The following is a 17,247-nucleotide window of genomic DNA, read 5'->3' as shown; positions in this document are numbered from 1 at the left end:
GGGAGAAAGACTTAAAACTAGCACAGGGATGGAAAGATGTTCATGGCACAGAGGGGGAACACATTGTACCTCCCAGACTCACTACGTGAATCTTCTATTTAAACATATCTGGGCTGATCTTGTTCCTGCCAACACTCCTACTTTTCACCATCCAAACAAAATTTCCCTGTTCATTAGAGAATGCTGCTTCCTCTAGATCCCTCTTTGAGTTACACTCTTCCCCTCTGCTTTTGAAGACTTTTGTAAGGATTTTGTTAACTGCATTGAGGCACCACAAAGAAAGAAGCTCTTCCTGTTCAGGTTGCTCTTTTAGCTCCTCTATTGTTTTGTAGTAGAGCAGAGGAATAAGATAGTACTTTATTCCACTCTTCTTCAGCATGCTACCTTTAATCTGTCGCCTTACCTCCTAGTTTACACAATTCCACTTACAATTTTTCAATTTCCTGATCCATGGCAGGGTCCAGAAACAAGTCTCCTTTATCTGGCAGCGCCCCTGGGGAAAAAAACACCCAATGAAAGTATCAGCAGAGTTAGGCTATTGATTCTTCAAGAAAATGTTCAAGCCATAGCAGCAACCTAAATCTGGCCTGCAAGACAGAAAACACTTTTTTCCTTATACCTCTTAGAGAAATGGCTGCAATGTTGAGGATCATAGACATAAAGAATGATGATCCATTTGCTGTGTCTTTCATACATGCTATAGCTGAGCTCATACTAAACTGGAGGCAGTCTCAGTAGCCCCACTGCCTACAGCCCTGAGGATTGGCAGTACAAAAGGAGAGTACTGACTGTCAGGGAGATGGCAATCTATCAGCTTTGGGCCTTTGTTCATTGCCCAGTGTAGTCACCAATACCACATGTAACACATGTGGTGTTAGTGCCACAGCCTGAAACATGCACTATACCACCCAAGGTTATTTATGTTTTTGTGCCACCTGCCTTTCTTGTGGCCTCCTGGTCTTGGGGATCAAAACACTCCACAGATTTAAGGCTTTTGCTTTCCTTGCAACTTGGGAAAGTCAGGCCTGACTCTTGCACATTGCCTACAGGAGTTAAATGTGGATGAACTGTGCTCTAACACTGCTTGAGTGTGTGAGCATGGAAGTCTGGGCCAGTGCTTGGGTACACTCTCAGTGTAAGATCAACATGCTCATGCTCCTTTTCACTTTAGAAACCCTACTCCAGATGAAGGACATGATATAGTTTAGGACTGGAACAGCTGATTGATAATCCTTGCTCTTCTCTGAAAACAGTGGAACCTTAGCAGAGCCAGAAAGGAAGATGGGGCTCTTAGGAAAGCCCTCCTTCCTAATTGTTTAACAAACTCCACCTTGTATAGGGGTCATGGGAGAGTGTGATCAGCCAGCACAGAAATTACAGAGAACAGCACAGAGATTGCCTACCAGAGCCTGGAGAGTACCACTGCACACCAGGGCAGAAACTCTATTTGATAATCTATACCAACAGTACAGTGAGGAATGCTCTTTCTAAGGTTTTTCAGGAGACTTGGGTGCTACACTCAATACCTTTGGGAAGGGGCTTTGAATTCCTCATGGGAGCACAAATACGTTTGCTGGCTCTGATACCTTGCTCTTGCAGGAGAGGCTGGAGAGCCACAGAGGCAGGCTGGCAGCAGTCATCAAAAATGTAGCAATGAGTGCCTGAAAACTAAAGTAAATTTAGACCAGAACCAATTTCCCCATTTACTTGGGTTCTGGTCTACTCCTCCTGTAAATGAACTGCAAAACAGTGTCAGGAGATCCAAGGAAGTGTCCCAGTCTGCTTCTTTTTGTGTGCTCAATTAAAAGAATAAATTACTAAAGCTTATTTCTGTAGTTGCAGAGTGCACAGCGAAGTCTTTAGGGCACAGGATTTACTTAGGAGAGTTGATAAATGGCACTTGAAGAATTCACAAATCAACATTGACAGGGGATACACTACAGATTCCAGTCTGCCTGGCACACTCAACAGCACTGCCCCAGCCTGAGCAAGCTGCTTTAATCTCTATCTCTGTTCCTCAAGAGGAGCTGCTGGCTTTGTGAGACCAAAACCTCCTCTGCCTGAAACTGCACTCGCTGAAGGGTTTTGGGGAGCTTGTGATCCCCTACAGACCAAAGTGTATTGAAATCACCCTTCAGGAGAGATTAAAAGACACCAGGAAAAGAATCCTCCTTTCCTTGCCAAAAACGCTAGCACCTGTCAGACTTGTGGTTGCTGCCCCTCCTCTGAGAGAGGCCTCAGCAGGATCTGGCAGAGGGCCAGAGGACAGACCTACATTAATGGAAATGAAAACCCACTCACTTTGTAGATGGCACAATGGAGGCTGTGGGCAGGATTTTTTTTTCTTTTCGTCTGTTTTCTTTATGCTTGACTAGAAGTGGATTTCATAGGGCAAAGGAAAAAAAGATTTTGCTTGCTGCCATCCAGGCATCACCTTCCTCCCAGTGAATACACTGCTTTCTAAGCCTGTTTTCAGAGGGGATTGCAGGGGTGTATTCATGCACCTTTGATATATAATCTGCCCTGCCCCAGAGGAACATGAGCAGTTTAAATGGTTTGCTGTAAGAAGGGGCTCAGCCAGGGAAGACACTTTTACTGTAGGATGGCACACACCTGTGCAAAAGAAGCAGCCCTCAGGCAAGGTACACCTTTTCACTGAGTTTTGTCTTTGCAATTAGGGACTGGCAGGTACTCAGGCCCAGAAGAAGAGGAAGAGGACACTTACCCAAAGACAGACAGAGTCATCTACCCTTAATGGCCAGGTGATTTGTTGAATGAAGATGAGTGTTTGGGAACACCCCACACACAGCCCTCCCTTCCTGCTCCTGCCATTTAAATTTATCTCCTGGATACAGTCTTGTCAAATAAAAAAGCCATTTCTGTTCCTCTTTGTGGGAGGAGGAAGAGCACAAGCAAGGCATATGGGGGAAATATGAAACTGTGGGTGAATTATGGATGGATTACATACTGTCCTTGGCCAATGTAACACTGCTTCCCTGCTCCAAGCCAGAACAACATAGACACAAGCAGTGAGATGCTGGTTGGTAATCCCTGTGGTTCCCACAGCAGTGTGGTACAGATTTTTGTAGCATTTTATGTTTTATGATCAGATTTTCAGCAGGCCACAGATAGCTGCTAGCAAGATCACACTGCCTTGAGGGAAGATGGGGAAGAGCTGGGAAAGACTGGGCTTTTAATCTTTTAGCCAAGGAGGCACCAGAGGTTTTCCATTAGGTGTGCCTTCTTTCCTTATAGATGAGAGCAGCCATTTAAAATCTGCACGAGCACAAAGGGCTAAAACATAGGATGGCACCTCAACTCAGTAAGCCTTGAGGAAGCTCCAAAGCTTCAGGCAGACAGTAAGGCACAGTGTTATGTTTTTAAAGTTAATCCAGCAACAAAAATATTAAAAACTTCCCCTCACTCTCTTCCTGACAGTGTAAAATATGGTTTATAATTAGACATGAAATTCCACAGAAATACAAAATGACTGAAAATCTAGAGCTATGTCATTTAGAGAAGTCTTACCTAGGGCTCGATTGATGCCCTGATCCTTTGCAAGAGCCATAAGGAATCCATAGAAGGTCATTCTCTGCACGCTACTCAGCATTTCCTTCACAAGAGCAGAAGGTGGGCAGCTAGGAAAAGAGAAACAGAGGTCATCTTGTCTTCTAAATTATAATCTTTTTTTTCTAAGACCAGCTCAAAATCGAGAAATAAACCCTTTCACCTGGTCTAACACTGTAAGGTTGCCCTGACTCAGTTTAAAATGAAGAGCCACCAGATTGCTTATTGAGCACTGGATCTGCTCCCCATTTGCTAAGCAAGACCTTTGCCTGGGGGACATCCGGGGAGCAGTCTTACCTGTCTTCATTCCAAGGACAGTGAGAAAAGCCTAGATTCACTCAGAGGCATACACATCCCAACTCAGCATGTTTTGCCCTCTGGGAAAAATCCTCCTGGGAAATACTTGCTTTCAGAAGTCAATAAACTTTCCAAGAAGTGTTAAGTTTGGAAAGGACTAAGACCACTAAGTCCAGTGGCTAATGGAGCACTGCCGTGTTCACCACTAAACCATGTTCCTAACTGCCACATCTACACATTTTTGAACACTTTCAGCGATGCTGTTATCACACTATTATCAGTGATAGTCATCCAAGGGGCAAGAAAACGTCTCCAATGACAGCCTAAATATGTCAGAGAACACTATTCAGGTGAGGACTAAATTAGCATATCCCCTTCTTCTACACTCATCTTAGTCCCTGGTCCTGAGTTCTAAGCAGTATCTCCATGGTGATTCTTGCTTTTGATCAATACTTCTTGAAGGATTTCATGCAAATCAAACTGCCTCATAAAGAGGAAGTGTTGAACAGTCAATGGTGTAGTGGTACCCGTGGGAGATGTGGGGGTGGGCTGGTGATCCCTCAGGCAGAAGTGGTTACCAAAGCCTGAGTATTGAACTACTACATGAAAGGCTAGGAATGGCTTCCCTCATAGTGCTGTGCAAAGCCTGACCTACCAGATGGACCCACAGTACTCTTCCCATCTGAAGTTCTCAGGACTTACAGGAAATGTAGAGCTTTTGTTGCATAAAAGAACAAAACAACCCATGAACTCCATGCTTAGATATCTATAGCCCTGGACAGCAGTTCAGCAGTAATTTTGTGGATCAGAAATCTGGATTTGGAAGCCTAAAGAAAAATCAGGTGGAACTTGTTATGAGTTATTGTCCTGAGTTATTGTGTGTTTCTAGACCACAACCTTCTAGGAAGGCAAAGTTTCTTGCAATTAGTGAGAATATGATCAAAGTATCTGTCAAAGCTATACAGTAAAGTCTGGTGTTGCTCCACCCTCTGCTGAACTAAAGCCAGTCTTGTGCCTGGATCTGTAGCTGGAAACCAGCTCCAACACAGGCTCAGGTACAGACAGTGTGAACTCTCCTAGGTACTAAGGCTTCACACTCCATCCACCCATTGGGCTCTTTCAACTCCCAAGAATGCAACTGCACTTGTTTATCCTCTCTAGCAAACTCATGATGGATCTCTCCTTGATGAAAGTGTCAATGCAGAAATGAGATGGAGAGCAGAGACCCAAATCCATCTATTACTTCAAGAATCAGTTCAAATCCTATGTTTCTTTGGTCCATGAAATTGTTTCTCTCATCTGGTTAAAACTGTTCAGCTATGATGTTTCTCTTCATACCTCTTCAGTGAGAGCCATGTGGGAATATCAGCTTGTTCAAAGGCCTCTCTTTCTTCACAGTTCCAACCTTACAAAGGGTCTCCAGAGACAGAGACTTCAAATTTGTATTTTAGACTCCATTCATACCTGTATTTTGATCTGTCACACAAGGACTCCAGGCACTGGTAGAACAGAGATGCCTCTACTCCTTCAAGTGGGTTGCAGTCATTTGGGGGCTGGCGCTGCCGATGTTGCCCAGAGGATGATGTTGGCACAATCACAGTATTTGGATTCTTACCAGCCAGAAGATCTTGATAAATGGCAGACACACTTTCTAGGAACTCTAAAAGAACAGAAAGCTGTTTAAAACTCAGCGCTGTAACCAGCAAAGCATCCTCCTGACCTACCAGACTGTGGCTTAAACTGTTGTTCTGTGTTGTACATAGCACTAACTGGAAATAAACACAACTCTACAGCATCCTGCATGTCCAGAACAGATATTGTGCATGCCCATGCAGCCATTTCCATAGAAGTTGCTATCTTCTTCTTCTTCTTAGGATGATTATGAGACGTCACTCACTCTGTTGAGAAGATTCATCTCAAGGGAACAAAGGCTAGCTAGCACACTAATAAAACAGTGAAGTGTGAAAGCTAATGTAAAACACAAAACTAGTTTGTGAAGTCTAAAATGTTTTCCTTCTCCACCTCTTGCCACTGATTTAGAACTCATGCAAGTTGGGCGCAAACTACATTGAACTGCAACAGGAGGAAAGGGAGCATGTTAGTTAGGGCTGCAGGCCATATATCAGCTTGCCTCCATGCTGCTCCAAAGTAAATATAACACAGGATCTAGAAGAAGGGCCAGGGCAGGTCAGGCTAGAGTTGGCAGAAAGCCTCTCCCCAGGCTCCTCATACTACCCACTGTTTACTGCAGGAATCTAATTTTAAACAAGCTTGTTTATGGATGTGGTCAGCAGTTTACAAATCTAGATTCCATTTGGAGAGGTTTGCATGTGTGTGGGTTGGTGGGAGAGTGCACGACAGGCTGCGTGTGTGCACTGTGCCTGGGTGAGCAGGACAGGGATCTCTGAAAGTGTGTACACAAGAATGAGCTTGTCAGGACTCCAGTGGCATTTAAGTTCCAAGTGAATGCAAGTGCAATGCTGTGCATGAGGTGGGTGGAGAGGAAAGTCAGGAGTCAGCAGGCCCTGAGGCTGTGCTGAGGTTCTGCAGCTCAATGGAAATATTTGTTATATCAGAGAAAACTTTCCAAACACATTTTCTGTCCCTGACTAAAGGCATTACAAGCCTGGTTCTGCTCAAAATCACCATTTTGAACTGTTTTTTTACAATAAGGTCTCATGGATAAAATTGTGATATGTACAGCGGAGTTACAAGGGAAGAACATACAGAGAAGTATTGAGAAAAAGAGATTTTTGTATTAGGGATAAGCAGCAGACTCCTAACTGCTAGAAAGATGGGAACTCACAGATTAGATCAGATCAGAAGGCCACCCAAGTTTAACTCTCTGACCACAGATTATGCTCACAACAGCTTCCAGCCAGTGTTTATGTGCATCCAAACCTGGCCCGTTTTGCCTGGTCGAGGACAATTGCGAGCTACGTCCATCAGAGGGAGCCATTTCAGTGTGAGTGCACAGAAATCCATGAGCTTTCTGTTAAAAAGTGCTGTGTGCCAGGAGGTGAGAAAGTGGCACGCCAGCCAGTGCTTGGGAGCACACCTAATATCTATTCGCCCTTTTTTTGTCCTGAATGAGATTCTCCTTCCTCAATCACAATTTAGAGGGGCTAGGGCAACAGGACAATGTATTTTAAAGCAGTCTCCCCATAGAGGACAAGCACCTGAATGCTCATCCAAGTTTCTCCACCTTGTCTCCTGAAGTTTAAAAATACCTGGGGATTTTACAGATGTATATGTGTGGGTGAGCATGAGGAAATACACACACACAGACCAGTATTATTTGATTTGTACTTTTCCTGCCAAGAATTTTAGAAGTATCCTATCTAGTTAAAACTCAGACTGAGGAAGTGGGATAGAATACAATAAATAACCAACAATGTGAAGACTATTCATATGGATTATCTGTTCCTTTTGCTTTCCAACTAGGTGGTCCAGTGGTTCTTCACAGGACAGGTGTCAAATCTGCGCAATTCTTTGCCAAAAGGTGTGGAGGTTACAATTTTATGTGATTTCAAGGGGAGGCTAGAGAAGTTCTTGGGAGTGGAGTCCACTGAGGGTCCCTAAACTCATGGGAATTATACCCAGTTCAGAAACCAGTTCATAGTTGAGCAAATATTAAGGGGAAGAATTATATCCATTTGTCCAGCTGCTTTTCCTTTAAAGGCACCAGCTGGTGGGCTTTTCCTATGCTGTATCCAGCAGGATTGAATATTTTCCTTAAAGAAAGGGAAAAAATGTTCCTAGTAAAAGCTAATTGTTAGCTGTTAACATAGTCTAGATAAAGCTGGAAATTCATGTCTCAAGGCCAAGACAAATAAATTCATCAGACATAGCAGTTGTGGGTGTGTCGGTATTCACAACAATTTGGCATCTCCTCATTAAGTCTCCTAATCTCTTGACATCTGTGATGCTTTTCATCAGTAGAGTCCATTAGCTATATATTTTCTTTGAAAAAACCATATCCTTTCAAGTTTCAAAAAAGTGCAAAGACTGGGAAGCTGTAAAGTTGTAATTCTACAAGTGGGAGAAGTCAACAGGTTCTCAAAATTTACCTGAGTAGTAGAATTGGATCTGGAAAGCAAAGAGGAAATCAGAAAAAGACATCAGGCAATCCATTGCATCATCCATCAGCACAATCCTATGATAAGATGAGAGAAACAGTTTAGCATTTACAAAAACACTAAAGTCTGTAACCAGGAACCCCAGACCTTGAGGAAGTGCAGCCAAGGAACTATGGGCAACTGAGGATTGCTAGTGGCCCAGTATAAGAAGTTAGGAGAGAGAAACGGGAACAGCCATTGCTGCATGGATGTGGATGCCCTAATATCAATTGAAGGCAGCTTAAGAACCTGAAGCAAGGAGAAGATCCTGAATGTCAGTCACACACTTCAGCTACAGTGTGAACAGAGCAGTGTGACATTCAAAGCCTGGTGGACATGATGGAACAGTGGTACAAAAACTGCAAGGCTGGTTCACGTGGTTATACAGAATTGTAAAATATCCTCAGTTGGAAGGGATCAACAAGGCTCATCAAAGTTCAGCTTCTGATTAAATGTGACTACAGACAGGACAGTTACACAAGCAGTAAACTGGTGTAAGCAGAATGAGACTCATGCTATTCCTCTGTATATGAGACTTCATCAAACTGGGACATATTTCAGATTCATAAAGGTCACAACAGTTGCAATTCACCATCTATACTCAAACAACTTGACTACAGAGGAAATAACACTGCACCAACATTCAGCTTCCTAACTGTACTTTGTGAACATCCTATCCTCCCTTCCTGATGAAAGAATCAGTCTCTTTTCATAATAGGTCTATTATTTGACTATCAAGTCAAATATCATGACAATTGAAGACTTCTTGGGCCAGGGACAGTCTTCTCTGTCCCTGCTAAGTTGTTGGTGCATGTAGGGAGCTACAGGCATCCCTATTTTGAAGGATATGGAAAATACCAGCCACAGGCCATAAACATGAAATATAAGTGATAGCAAAGTCCAGCTCTTCCTTTCAGGGAAAAAACCTGTGGATTTCAGGGCAAAAATGAAAACAAAAACAATACTCTGGTCACTGCCACCACTACCTAAGGATAAAAAGGTCAGTTGCTGAAGTGGAGAAAATCAAACTCATCTAATCAATGACAGCTTAGACTGTAAAACAGAAGAAAATACTCCACTTTGATGGGAAAAAAACAGAGTATTAAGGCAATGCTAAAGAAAGGCAACTGATATTTCTTTTCAACTACATCTAGGTCTACTGAACCTGTACAGTCAGCATCTGGCATACTGTGCCATATGGGTATTGCCAGTTCATTACAGCCAAAGTATGGGTCATCCAATAGGACCCTTCTGAACACAGGGCCAGATGCAATCTGCACACCAACTCCTGCAGCATCAATTGTCTAAACACATTGCTGGAGAAACACTGCTCTGTCTCATGTAAAAGACTTCAGGGAGCTGTGTGGGAGGCTGACCTAGAAGAACATAGGATCTTGCAAGACTTCCCTGCCACTCAGACCAGTTCTGTTCACTGTGGCAAAATCAAACATGTAGAGCAGCTTGAATTAATTATCTCAAAGAAGAAAGACTGGGGCTAAGAGGGTCCCCAGGAGAAAAGCCAGTATTTAAAACAAAACCCTTTGAAGATGTCAAAGTGCTTCTGATTTATTTATTACATTCCAGAAGCCTCCTCTCCTCCTGTCTAAAGAAGCAGTAGCTTCAGTTCTTAATTCTCACTAATAAGCATGTTACTGAGATTGTCAGTGGCCACATCAAGGAAATGGCTTTGAAGCTGGCAGGCAGAGCATCTTCATCTCTCAGGCAAAACTGCTCAGCCACTGGCATTTCCAACCACTATTTAAGCACTGGAAGTGCAATTGGCCACATCACTGATGAGCTGCACTCCCTCCTTTGAAATGATGGTTTGTCTCCCTGATACCCTCAAAGCACCGAAGCTTTCTTCTCAAAGATGCAGGAAAACAACAGTGGAGAGTGGTTTTACATATTTGTTATGCAGAGAGACAATATTATATCACCTTCCTAACAAGAAACTCATTTCACTTGTTAAATCTAAAACTCTGGTCAATGGCATTGCTCTGCAGCACCAACTTCCAGTCTCTTACTTAGAGGAGAGCATGAGAAAGTAGGCAGAAGTATGAGAATTTGCTGGACAGTTTTTGCTATTAAAGACAGCAAGGAGTCTCTGAGGAAGCCTGTAGAGCACATATGTGACAGAGGAGCATCTAAACAGAAGCAGGTGCACTCTGGTGCTGGGTTACTGACTCCGCTTGGCCCAGGCTTTGCACGCCAGAAATGTTGAGAAGTCTTTAAATCCAATACAATCATTTATAAGGAGATTGACTGCAGCTGGCAATTCCACCACACAGCCAGCTGAGTAAGCACTCAAGGAAGTTGAGAGAGCATTATATGCAACATATCTGCACCTCTTCCTTGAAATATCTGGTAAGGAGAAAAACCTAGCTATGGACTGTAACATAGACAGCAGGACCAAAATTGAGGACAAAATCTGAAAGTATGACCTGCAACTCCTAAGAGTTCCTCTGGTATCTCATATTTCAAGGGATTTTTTTTTTCTTGTCCAAATTAGAATTCAAATCCTGAGGCCACAGATGTATTAAAAAAGTTAGTGGTTGGCACTCAGTGAATAACGAAAATCAAGGAGGAACTTTGGAAAGGACTGAAGAAAAATGCCTACACTTGAGGCATTCTGGTAGAGGGTACAGTGGTTTTTCAGGGGTCAAGTGGGTTTGGTTGGCAGGAAAGCCTTACTATTGTGCCAATTGAGAAACTTTATGGTCTCTTGATTGTGGTTAAAATCTCAGAAATCCAGACTAGACAGGATGTTCCCAGGACAAAACTCTAGACCAGGCAAGTTAAAAGGACTTTTACCATTTTCTGCTACCATTAAAGACACTATCTGTCTTAAAGCCAGGCTGGCTCAAATGAGTTTTCAGAGGCTTGGTTTATTTACTGACACATGGAGGCAAAAATAAGCAAAACATGCAAAACATAAAAAACAGTCTGCACTCTTAGGCAATCTTTTAATAATCTGAGTACTGAACTGCAAGCCCCAGTTCCATTAGTATTGATCAGTGCAACACCAAATAAAACAGCATAGGAGCTGTGAACTACTGGGCTGTCACTACTCAAATGTGGGCAGTGAGTTTCTTGTGTTTCCCTTACAACAGAAAAATCAGTGCTCAGGTACAGATCTTAAAATCATGACAATAAACCAGAAAAAAAATTCCTTTACTTTCTGTCCTGCAATTTCAAGATTCAGAAAGCCAAAGGTGTCTCTGAAGATCAAAGGTACCTCTGTAAATTAAAGTCTTTAATCTGCTAATGGCTATAACCATTTGAAAAAAAAAAAATCCAAGAAATCTCAGACACACAGATATCCTAGTTCATATTTTGGGTATGGCTTCTGCACCAGGAGCAGGAAAATAGAGCTCTCTGATGTCATGTGAATAAAACCTATATTGTTGTAGCCTCCATTCTAATGTTCTGACATATCCTGATCTTAGTCCTATTGTTTGTTATCACAGCATAGCAACAGCTCCTGCATGAGTGGGCTGCACCGTGCTGGGAGAGCCCCTCAGTCACGCAGCACTCAGGCTACAGCTGGGACTGCCCTCTCCCCAGCACTATCAATGCAGGTCCTGCCTGTAGCACTCAATGTTCTGGCGACTCCTGCTGCTACTTTATTTAATTCTTTTCAGAAGAAAATCAGCAACAATTGGGGTGTGCAGAATGAAGAAGGAACAATGTCTTCAGGTTTGCATGTGACATTGGTGTTTTGCAAAGACTAGGTCAACTGGTGCTGTAAGAAAGTCTGCAGAGCTCACCCTTCTAACAGGCAGAGACCATGAAGGACAATGGGAAGTGTAGACCAGAAAAAGAACAAGAGCAATAGTTGTAAGCAAAGTGAAAAATGGTTTAGAAATATGACAAGTTTTATTAAAGTTGTTCAATTAGATTAGCTTGTTACAGAGCTAGCAACGTGCAAGTAAATCTCTAGGCAGCCAAAAGCAGGAGTAAGGTCAGCCCCACCTGAGCCTGTGTGCCTGTGACAGAGATCTCCTATCTCTCTAACACCTGCTCCCAAAGCCAGCTTGTCCGTCTCTACAGCACATGCACGACAGTGCAGCAGGCCCCTGAATGGGGCCTCTAGTTTACAGCAGCCTTGTGGACTGAATTCCTGGACACAAACATCACAACGTGTGTAGATATGCTGAAGTCTCCTTCATTGCATGCACCATCACAAATTCCTGCTCAGTTCAGCTGGAGCCCTATGAAATACACACCAGCACATGGGACTGGTGCTTGTGTACCTCCTTGAAAGGAAGCAGCAGATATATCTCTGCTACAGGGCTAGTGTTCTTTCTTAGTCTGGCACTGGGTGACAAGCAACTGAACAGATGTGTGTACCTTATTACATTTTCCATATCAGATAGTTAATAATCAGCTGCCTGGGCTGGACTGGAATCAGCAAGCACCATCAGTAAAATACTCCATATCACATTATCAATGCCCTGAGCCAGCTATCTGCTTTTTGCCTTGTCTAGATTAAAATAAAATTTCAAACAGATTAGCTGCCATGTTCCTACCAAACATACTTTAAAACACTGGCAATCTTTCAGAGGTTAGTGTGTTTAAATGTTATCAACCATAGAAGCTGGGGCAAGGGGGAACACATTTGAGAATGGTAAACAGTATTTGAAATCAAGTTTAAAAAACATGTCAGTTAAAAACATATTGGCTAACATTCTTTTATCTGCAACTCATCTGAACACAGAGCCAACAGCAGCATTCTGCATTGATATTTCAGCCTTTGTATATCTTAAATATATACTCTTTCACATTGTTAGAGAATCACCCTGTTCTTAAACTCAAAAGATGGTGTCTCTTTTCCCCAAAACCTTAAAAGCTGAAGGTCCCTGTCCCTACCTTTACCCACAGGTCTAGTTCCTAAGTCCATGCATGTAGGATTAATCTTGCCTTTAAAGAGAGAATGAGGACCCACCTTGCTGCTTTCTGAGTGAGTTCCATTGGGAAGTCAGGGCAGAGCAACTGCAGCAGGCAGTGGTATTCCTGTGCTGTCAGCAAATCTGCAGGAAAAGAGAGGTGAGAACATTGTAAGACTTTTATAGACTGTTCCCTCCCCTTGCTTCCTCTCTAGGAAAAAAGCCTCATATTCCCTTTACTCCCAATTCAAGTACTCTGGGTACTAAAGACAGTATAACTGTTCCCTAGACTTTCAGAGCTGGACTCTGAAATTGAAATGAAATGGAATTCCATTTCCAGCACCATCTGGAAGAGGCCTGATGAAGGGAAAATCCTATTATACAGGCTCCTGCAGAGAAACTGGTAACAGGTAGTGAGTGATTCAGTGTGAAAAAGGGGTAACCAAAACAGGGCAGTTTCAAGTGAGAACACAGTTTGGTTTGACTTGAATATAACCATGTGGAAAAAGGAATAATTTCAAAGTTGCTTAAATTTGCTGAAATTCACTGGCATGGTGACATTCCCCACAATACACTTGAAAATCATCCACAGAACATCTGGCAGCAGTAACAAAGGCAAACAAGGTTTTTGGGTTGTGTGTGGAAGGCTACAGAGTATAAACCACAGACGTTATTACTTTGGCATTCAGTAAGGCAGCTGGATGGTCTCTTTTGGAATAATGTGTACAAATCTGGTCACTGTATTATAGGAAGCACAGAACAAAGATCCAAAACACACAAGAAAACCAATCAAATGATTCATGTTTTAGAGAGCAGCTTTGTGAAAGCCTGGTCATGAAGGAACTCTGTGGCTCAGGAGAAGGAGTCTAAAAGAGGTGACTCTTGGGGAAGCTTAGGGATCCCAAGGGAATGGAAACATCCTGATGTCAAAAAGCCCTACATGATTGTATGTTCACAGTCCAAAAGGCTGTGGACTGGAGCTAAGAAGAAGACTAGTTGAACAGCAGCAATTTTGCACTACTTCTATATACAGAAGAATGCAAAGTATGGAAGAAAGAGCCAGAGGTGGAAGTAGAGCCAAGCAGTAGTCAGGGAGGGGATCTCAAGGGCACTGACAGCAGGACTGAGGTACAGAGCATAAGTTCTTTTGCCACAAACACATTAGTCCTCATTAGGCTCTTATAATTAGGCTCAAATAATTAACCTTGTTTCAGATGACAGCCACAACTTAGAATCACAGAATCAGCAAGGTCCAATCATTAACTAATACTGTCAAGTCCACCATTGAACCACAACCTAAGCATCGCATCTCCATGTTTTTTGAACGTTTCTAAGGATGGTGATTCCATCACTTCCCTGGGAGGGACGAGGGTAGGGGAAAGCATTCCAATGCCTGACCACACTTTCAGGGAACAAATTTTTCCTAATATCCAATCTAAACTTTCCTTGGTGCAACTGGAGACCATTTTCTCTAACCTTATAACTTGGAAGGAGAGACCGACCCCTATCTCTCTACAACCTCTTTTCAGGTGAATGTAGAGAGCAGTAAGGTTTCCCCTGAGCCTCCTTTTCTCCAGGCTAAACACCACCAGCTCCCTCAGCTATTTCTCCTAGAATTTGTGCTCCAGACCCTTCACCAGCCCCACTGCCCTTCTCTGGACACACGTCAGCACCTCAATGTCTTTCTTGCAGTGAGGGACCCAAAACTGGACGCAGGGTTCAAGCTGTGGCCTCACCAGTGCTGAGTACAGAGGGACAATCACTGCACTGGTCCTGCTGGCCACACTACTGCTGATACAGACCAGGATGCCATTGGCCTTCTTGGCCACCTGGGCTGCCATTCAGAAAGACCTCAACAGGTGGAAGAGATGGGAAGAGAGGAACCAACTGAAATTTAACAAAGGCAAATGCAGGGTCCTGCACCTGGGAAAGAACAACCCCATGCACCAGCACAGGCTGAGGGCTGACCTGCTGAAAAGCAACTCTGTGGAGAAGGACCGGGAGTCCTGATGGACAACAAGCTGTCCCTGAGCCAGCAGTGCCCCTGTGGCCAAGAAGGCCAATGGCAGCCTGGGGTGTACTAGGAAGAGCACTGCCAGCAGGTCCAGGGAGGTGATCCTGCCCCTTCTCAGCCCTGGTGAGGCCACATGGGAAGAGCTGTGTCCAGCTCCGAGATCCTCAAGACAAGAGAGACGTGGAGCTCCTGGAGCAGGTCCAGTGAAGGGTTATGAAGGTTATTAAGGGTCTGCAGAATCCCTCTTACAAGCACAGGCTGAGTGACTTGGGCCTGCTCACCTTGAGAAGAGACAAGTGAGAGGGGACCTCATCAATATCTGTCAGTATCTGAAGGGAGAGTGTCAAGAGGATGGAGCCAGGCTCTTTTTGATGGTGCCAAGCAATAGGACAAGAAGCAACAGGCAGAAACAGATGCACAGGAATTTCCACATGGATATGTGGAAGAATTTCTTTACTGGGGGAATGACCATGCACTAGGTTGTCCAACAAGGTTGTGGAGTCTCTCTCACTGGAGATACTCAAGAACCATCTGGATGCAATCCTGTGTCATGTGCTCTAGGATGAACTTGCTTGAGCAGGAAGGTTGGACCAAACGACCCACTGTGGTCAGCGACTATTCTGTGATTCCGTGATTTTCCACAGGCCCATCACAGGAAGCAGGTTACATGAAAACCTGGGGCAAATAAAAAACATGGGGCAAATAAAAGCTCTTGTTGAAACAGACCCTTTCTCATAAGTGAACAGGGTAGTACGGACCTCTTACTCTTCAAGGAATTCTAAATCTAGCTTTGAATAATACTGGACAATAAATTTCTGATCTTTGCTAAAAAGTCTAGATGTTGGTCTGAAGCAATCACACCAATTGGAAACTTTATGCAATACTCTATTTCTATTTTTGTTTGCTTAAATTAAAATTCCTGTTTATGTATCCTTACACCTCTTGCTTGTTATTATTTTTCTTTCATTTGTCAAAAGATCTTTATAATAACCCTTTCTTCATACTGTATCTTATTCAATCCACTTAACAGATGACTACATTTATCTTAATTTAAATCTGTTTAGCTTACCCTCTACTTCTTTTACTACTTAGCCCAGTTATATCTGTTCCTCTGCTTTGATCCCCTTTAGATTTCCACAGTATGGTGTCCAGCAGTATACAAAGCATCCTTCCCACATTCAGAACAGACAGGCTCTAGGAGGATAATCTGCCTGCTTTAATCAGCTATGGCCCTTTTCAATTATTTTGGTTTTTAGTCTCTTTTCTCCCTGAAAGTAAAGGAGTTTGAGGTTGTGGTGGTTTTTTGTTTGTTTGTTTTTTCTTTTAAAGAATGAGGTTTCCAAAGAAAGTTGCACTTTTTTCTCAGTCCCTGTCTGATTGAGAGACAAAACCAGCTTGAGAAGGTAACTAGGCCCTAAGAGAGCATTACTTGTGAGGCATAAAAAGAGATCTCTCATTTGGCAGAAATAACATAGTTAAAAATCTTGTGTAATAATTCATGCTGTCTTTTCCTTCTCTGTCTTCTTACCAAACCACAGCATTATCCTTTCACCTCCATCATAAAACAACAAAACAATATAGAATAAAAGCAGAGGTCTGATCAGAAAGAATTTGGGAAAGGGTGGCAGAGATCCACTGCAAATCAGCATGTTAGAGAATGAAGTTTGTTGTCAATAAAAGTGGAATTAATTACAGTTTCAATCTTTAGGAAAATGGTCCATTTAGACTAGAAACTGCCCATAAAGTTGAAGCAGTGCAGAGAAGTTCCTGCTCTAAAGAAACACTTTATTTCTAATGCCTGGGGAAATGGCACCAAATTATTCAGTGGAGCACACAGGCAGACTTTTTTAGGCTATAACACAACTCAGCCTGTAGACACCCCAGGCGCCTGACCAACAAATCATACCAATTCTTCAGGCTATAGTTGGGTACCTTTTATACAGGAAGTGGGATCACCACAGACCTTAGGAGGTGTCTTCAGTTTGCTGTGATCACTGTTTTCCTATGCCCTACAGCAAGGTCAGTGAAGACCATGCAGAAAATTACATTTGCCCATGTACCACATTGTTTGCCAAGAGCTGCTGGGAATAAACAAGGGCAGTTTTGGTGCATGACCACGTTGCTCCTTCCTGTCTCCAGGCCACAGCTGAGTAAATAGAGCTCAATGTTGCATGATGAAGAAAGAAAGAAAAGACGGAAGGTACCAGTCAGAATGAGTGCAAACTAGAATCCACAACTGCCACTTTGGTTGCTACCACAAATTACTGCATCTCAAGTTCCAGTAACAAATGAAGCAAATCATGGAGTGTTTAAATCTGACCCCACAGCACAGGGCAGTGAGATACACACACTCTTACTGTGCCCT

At 43.1% G+C, this 17,247-nt stretch overlaps 1 protein-coding gene across 3 annotated transcripts in view; it reads right to left on the bottom strand.

Annotated features, from left to right (window-relative positions):
• CSTPP1 (centriolar satellite-associated tubulin polyglutamylase complex regulator 1) overlaps positions 1-17,247 on the bottom strand; it is a 79,418-nt gene that overhangs the window by 1,554 nt on the left and 60,617 nt on the right. For all 3 annotated transcript variants that reach the window (XM_064714210.1, XM_064714212.1, XM_064714211.1), the window contains exons 4-8: positions 12,928-13,012; positions 7,935-8,020; positions 5,329-5,524; positions 3,529-3,638; positions 430-493 (exon numbers count right to left, since the gene is read on the bottom strand). In XM_064714210.1, the coding sequence (XP_064570280.1) occupies positions 430-493; positions 3,529-3,638; positions 5,329-5,524; positions 7,935-8,020; positions 12,928-13,012 (541 nt within the window). The remainder of the gene's footprint in view (positions 1-429; positions 494-3,528; positions 3,639-5,328; positions 5,525-7,934; positions 8,021-12,927; positions 13,013-17,247) is intronic.

Source organism: Zonotrichia leucophrys, chromosome 5 (genome assembly GCF_028769735.1).
Source record: "Zonotrichia leucophrys gambelii isolate GWCS_2022_RI chromosome 5, RI_Zleu_2.0, whole genome shotgun sequence".
NCBI classification, from domain to species: Eukaryota; Metazoa; Chordata; class Aves; order Passeriformes; family Passerellidae; genus Zonotrichia; species Zonotrichia leucophrys.
The sequence above is the reverse complement of the archived record's forward strand: the minus strand, read 5'-3'. Positions and strand labels throughout refer to the sequence as shown.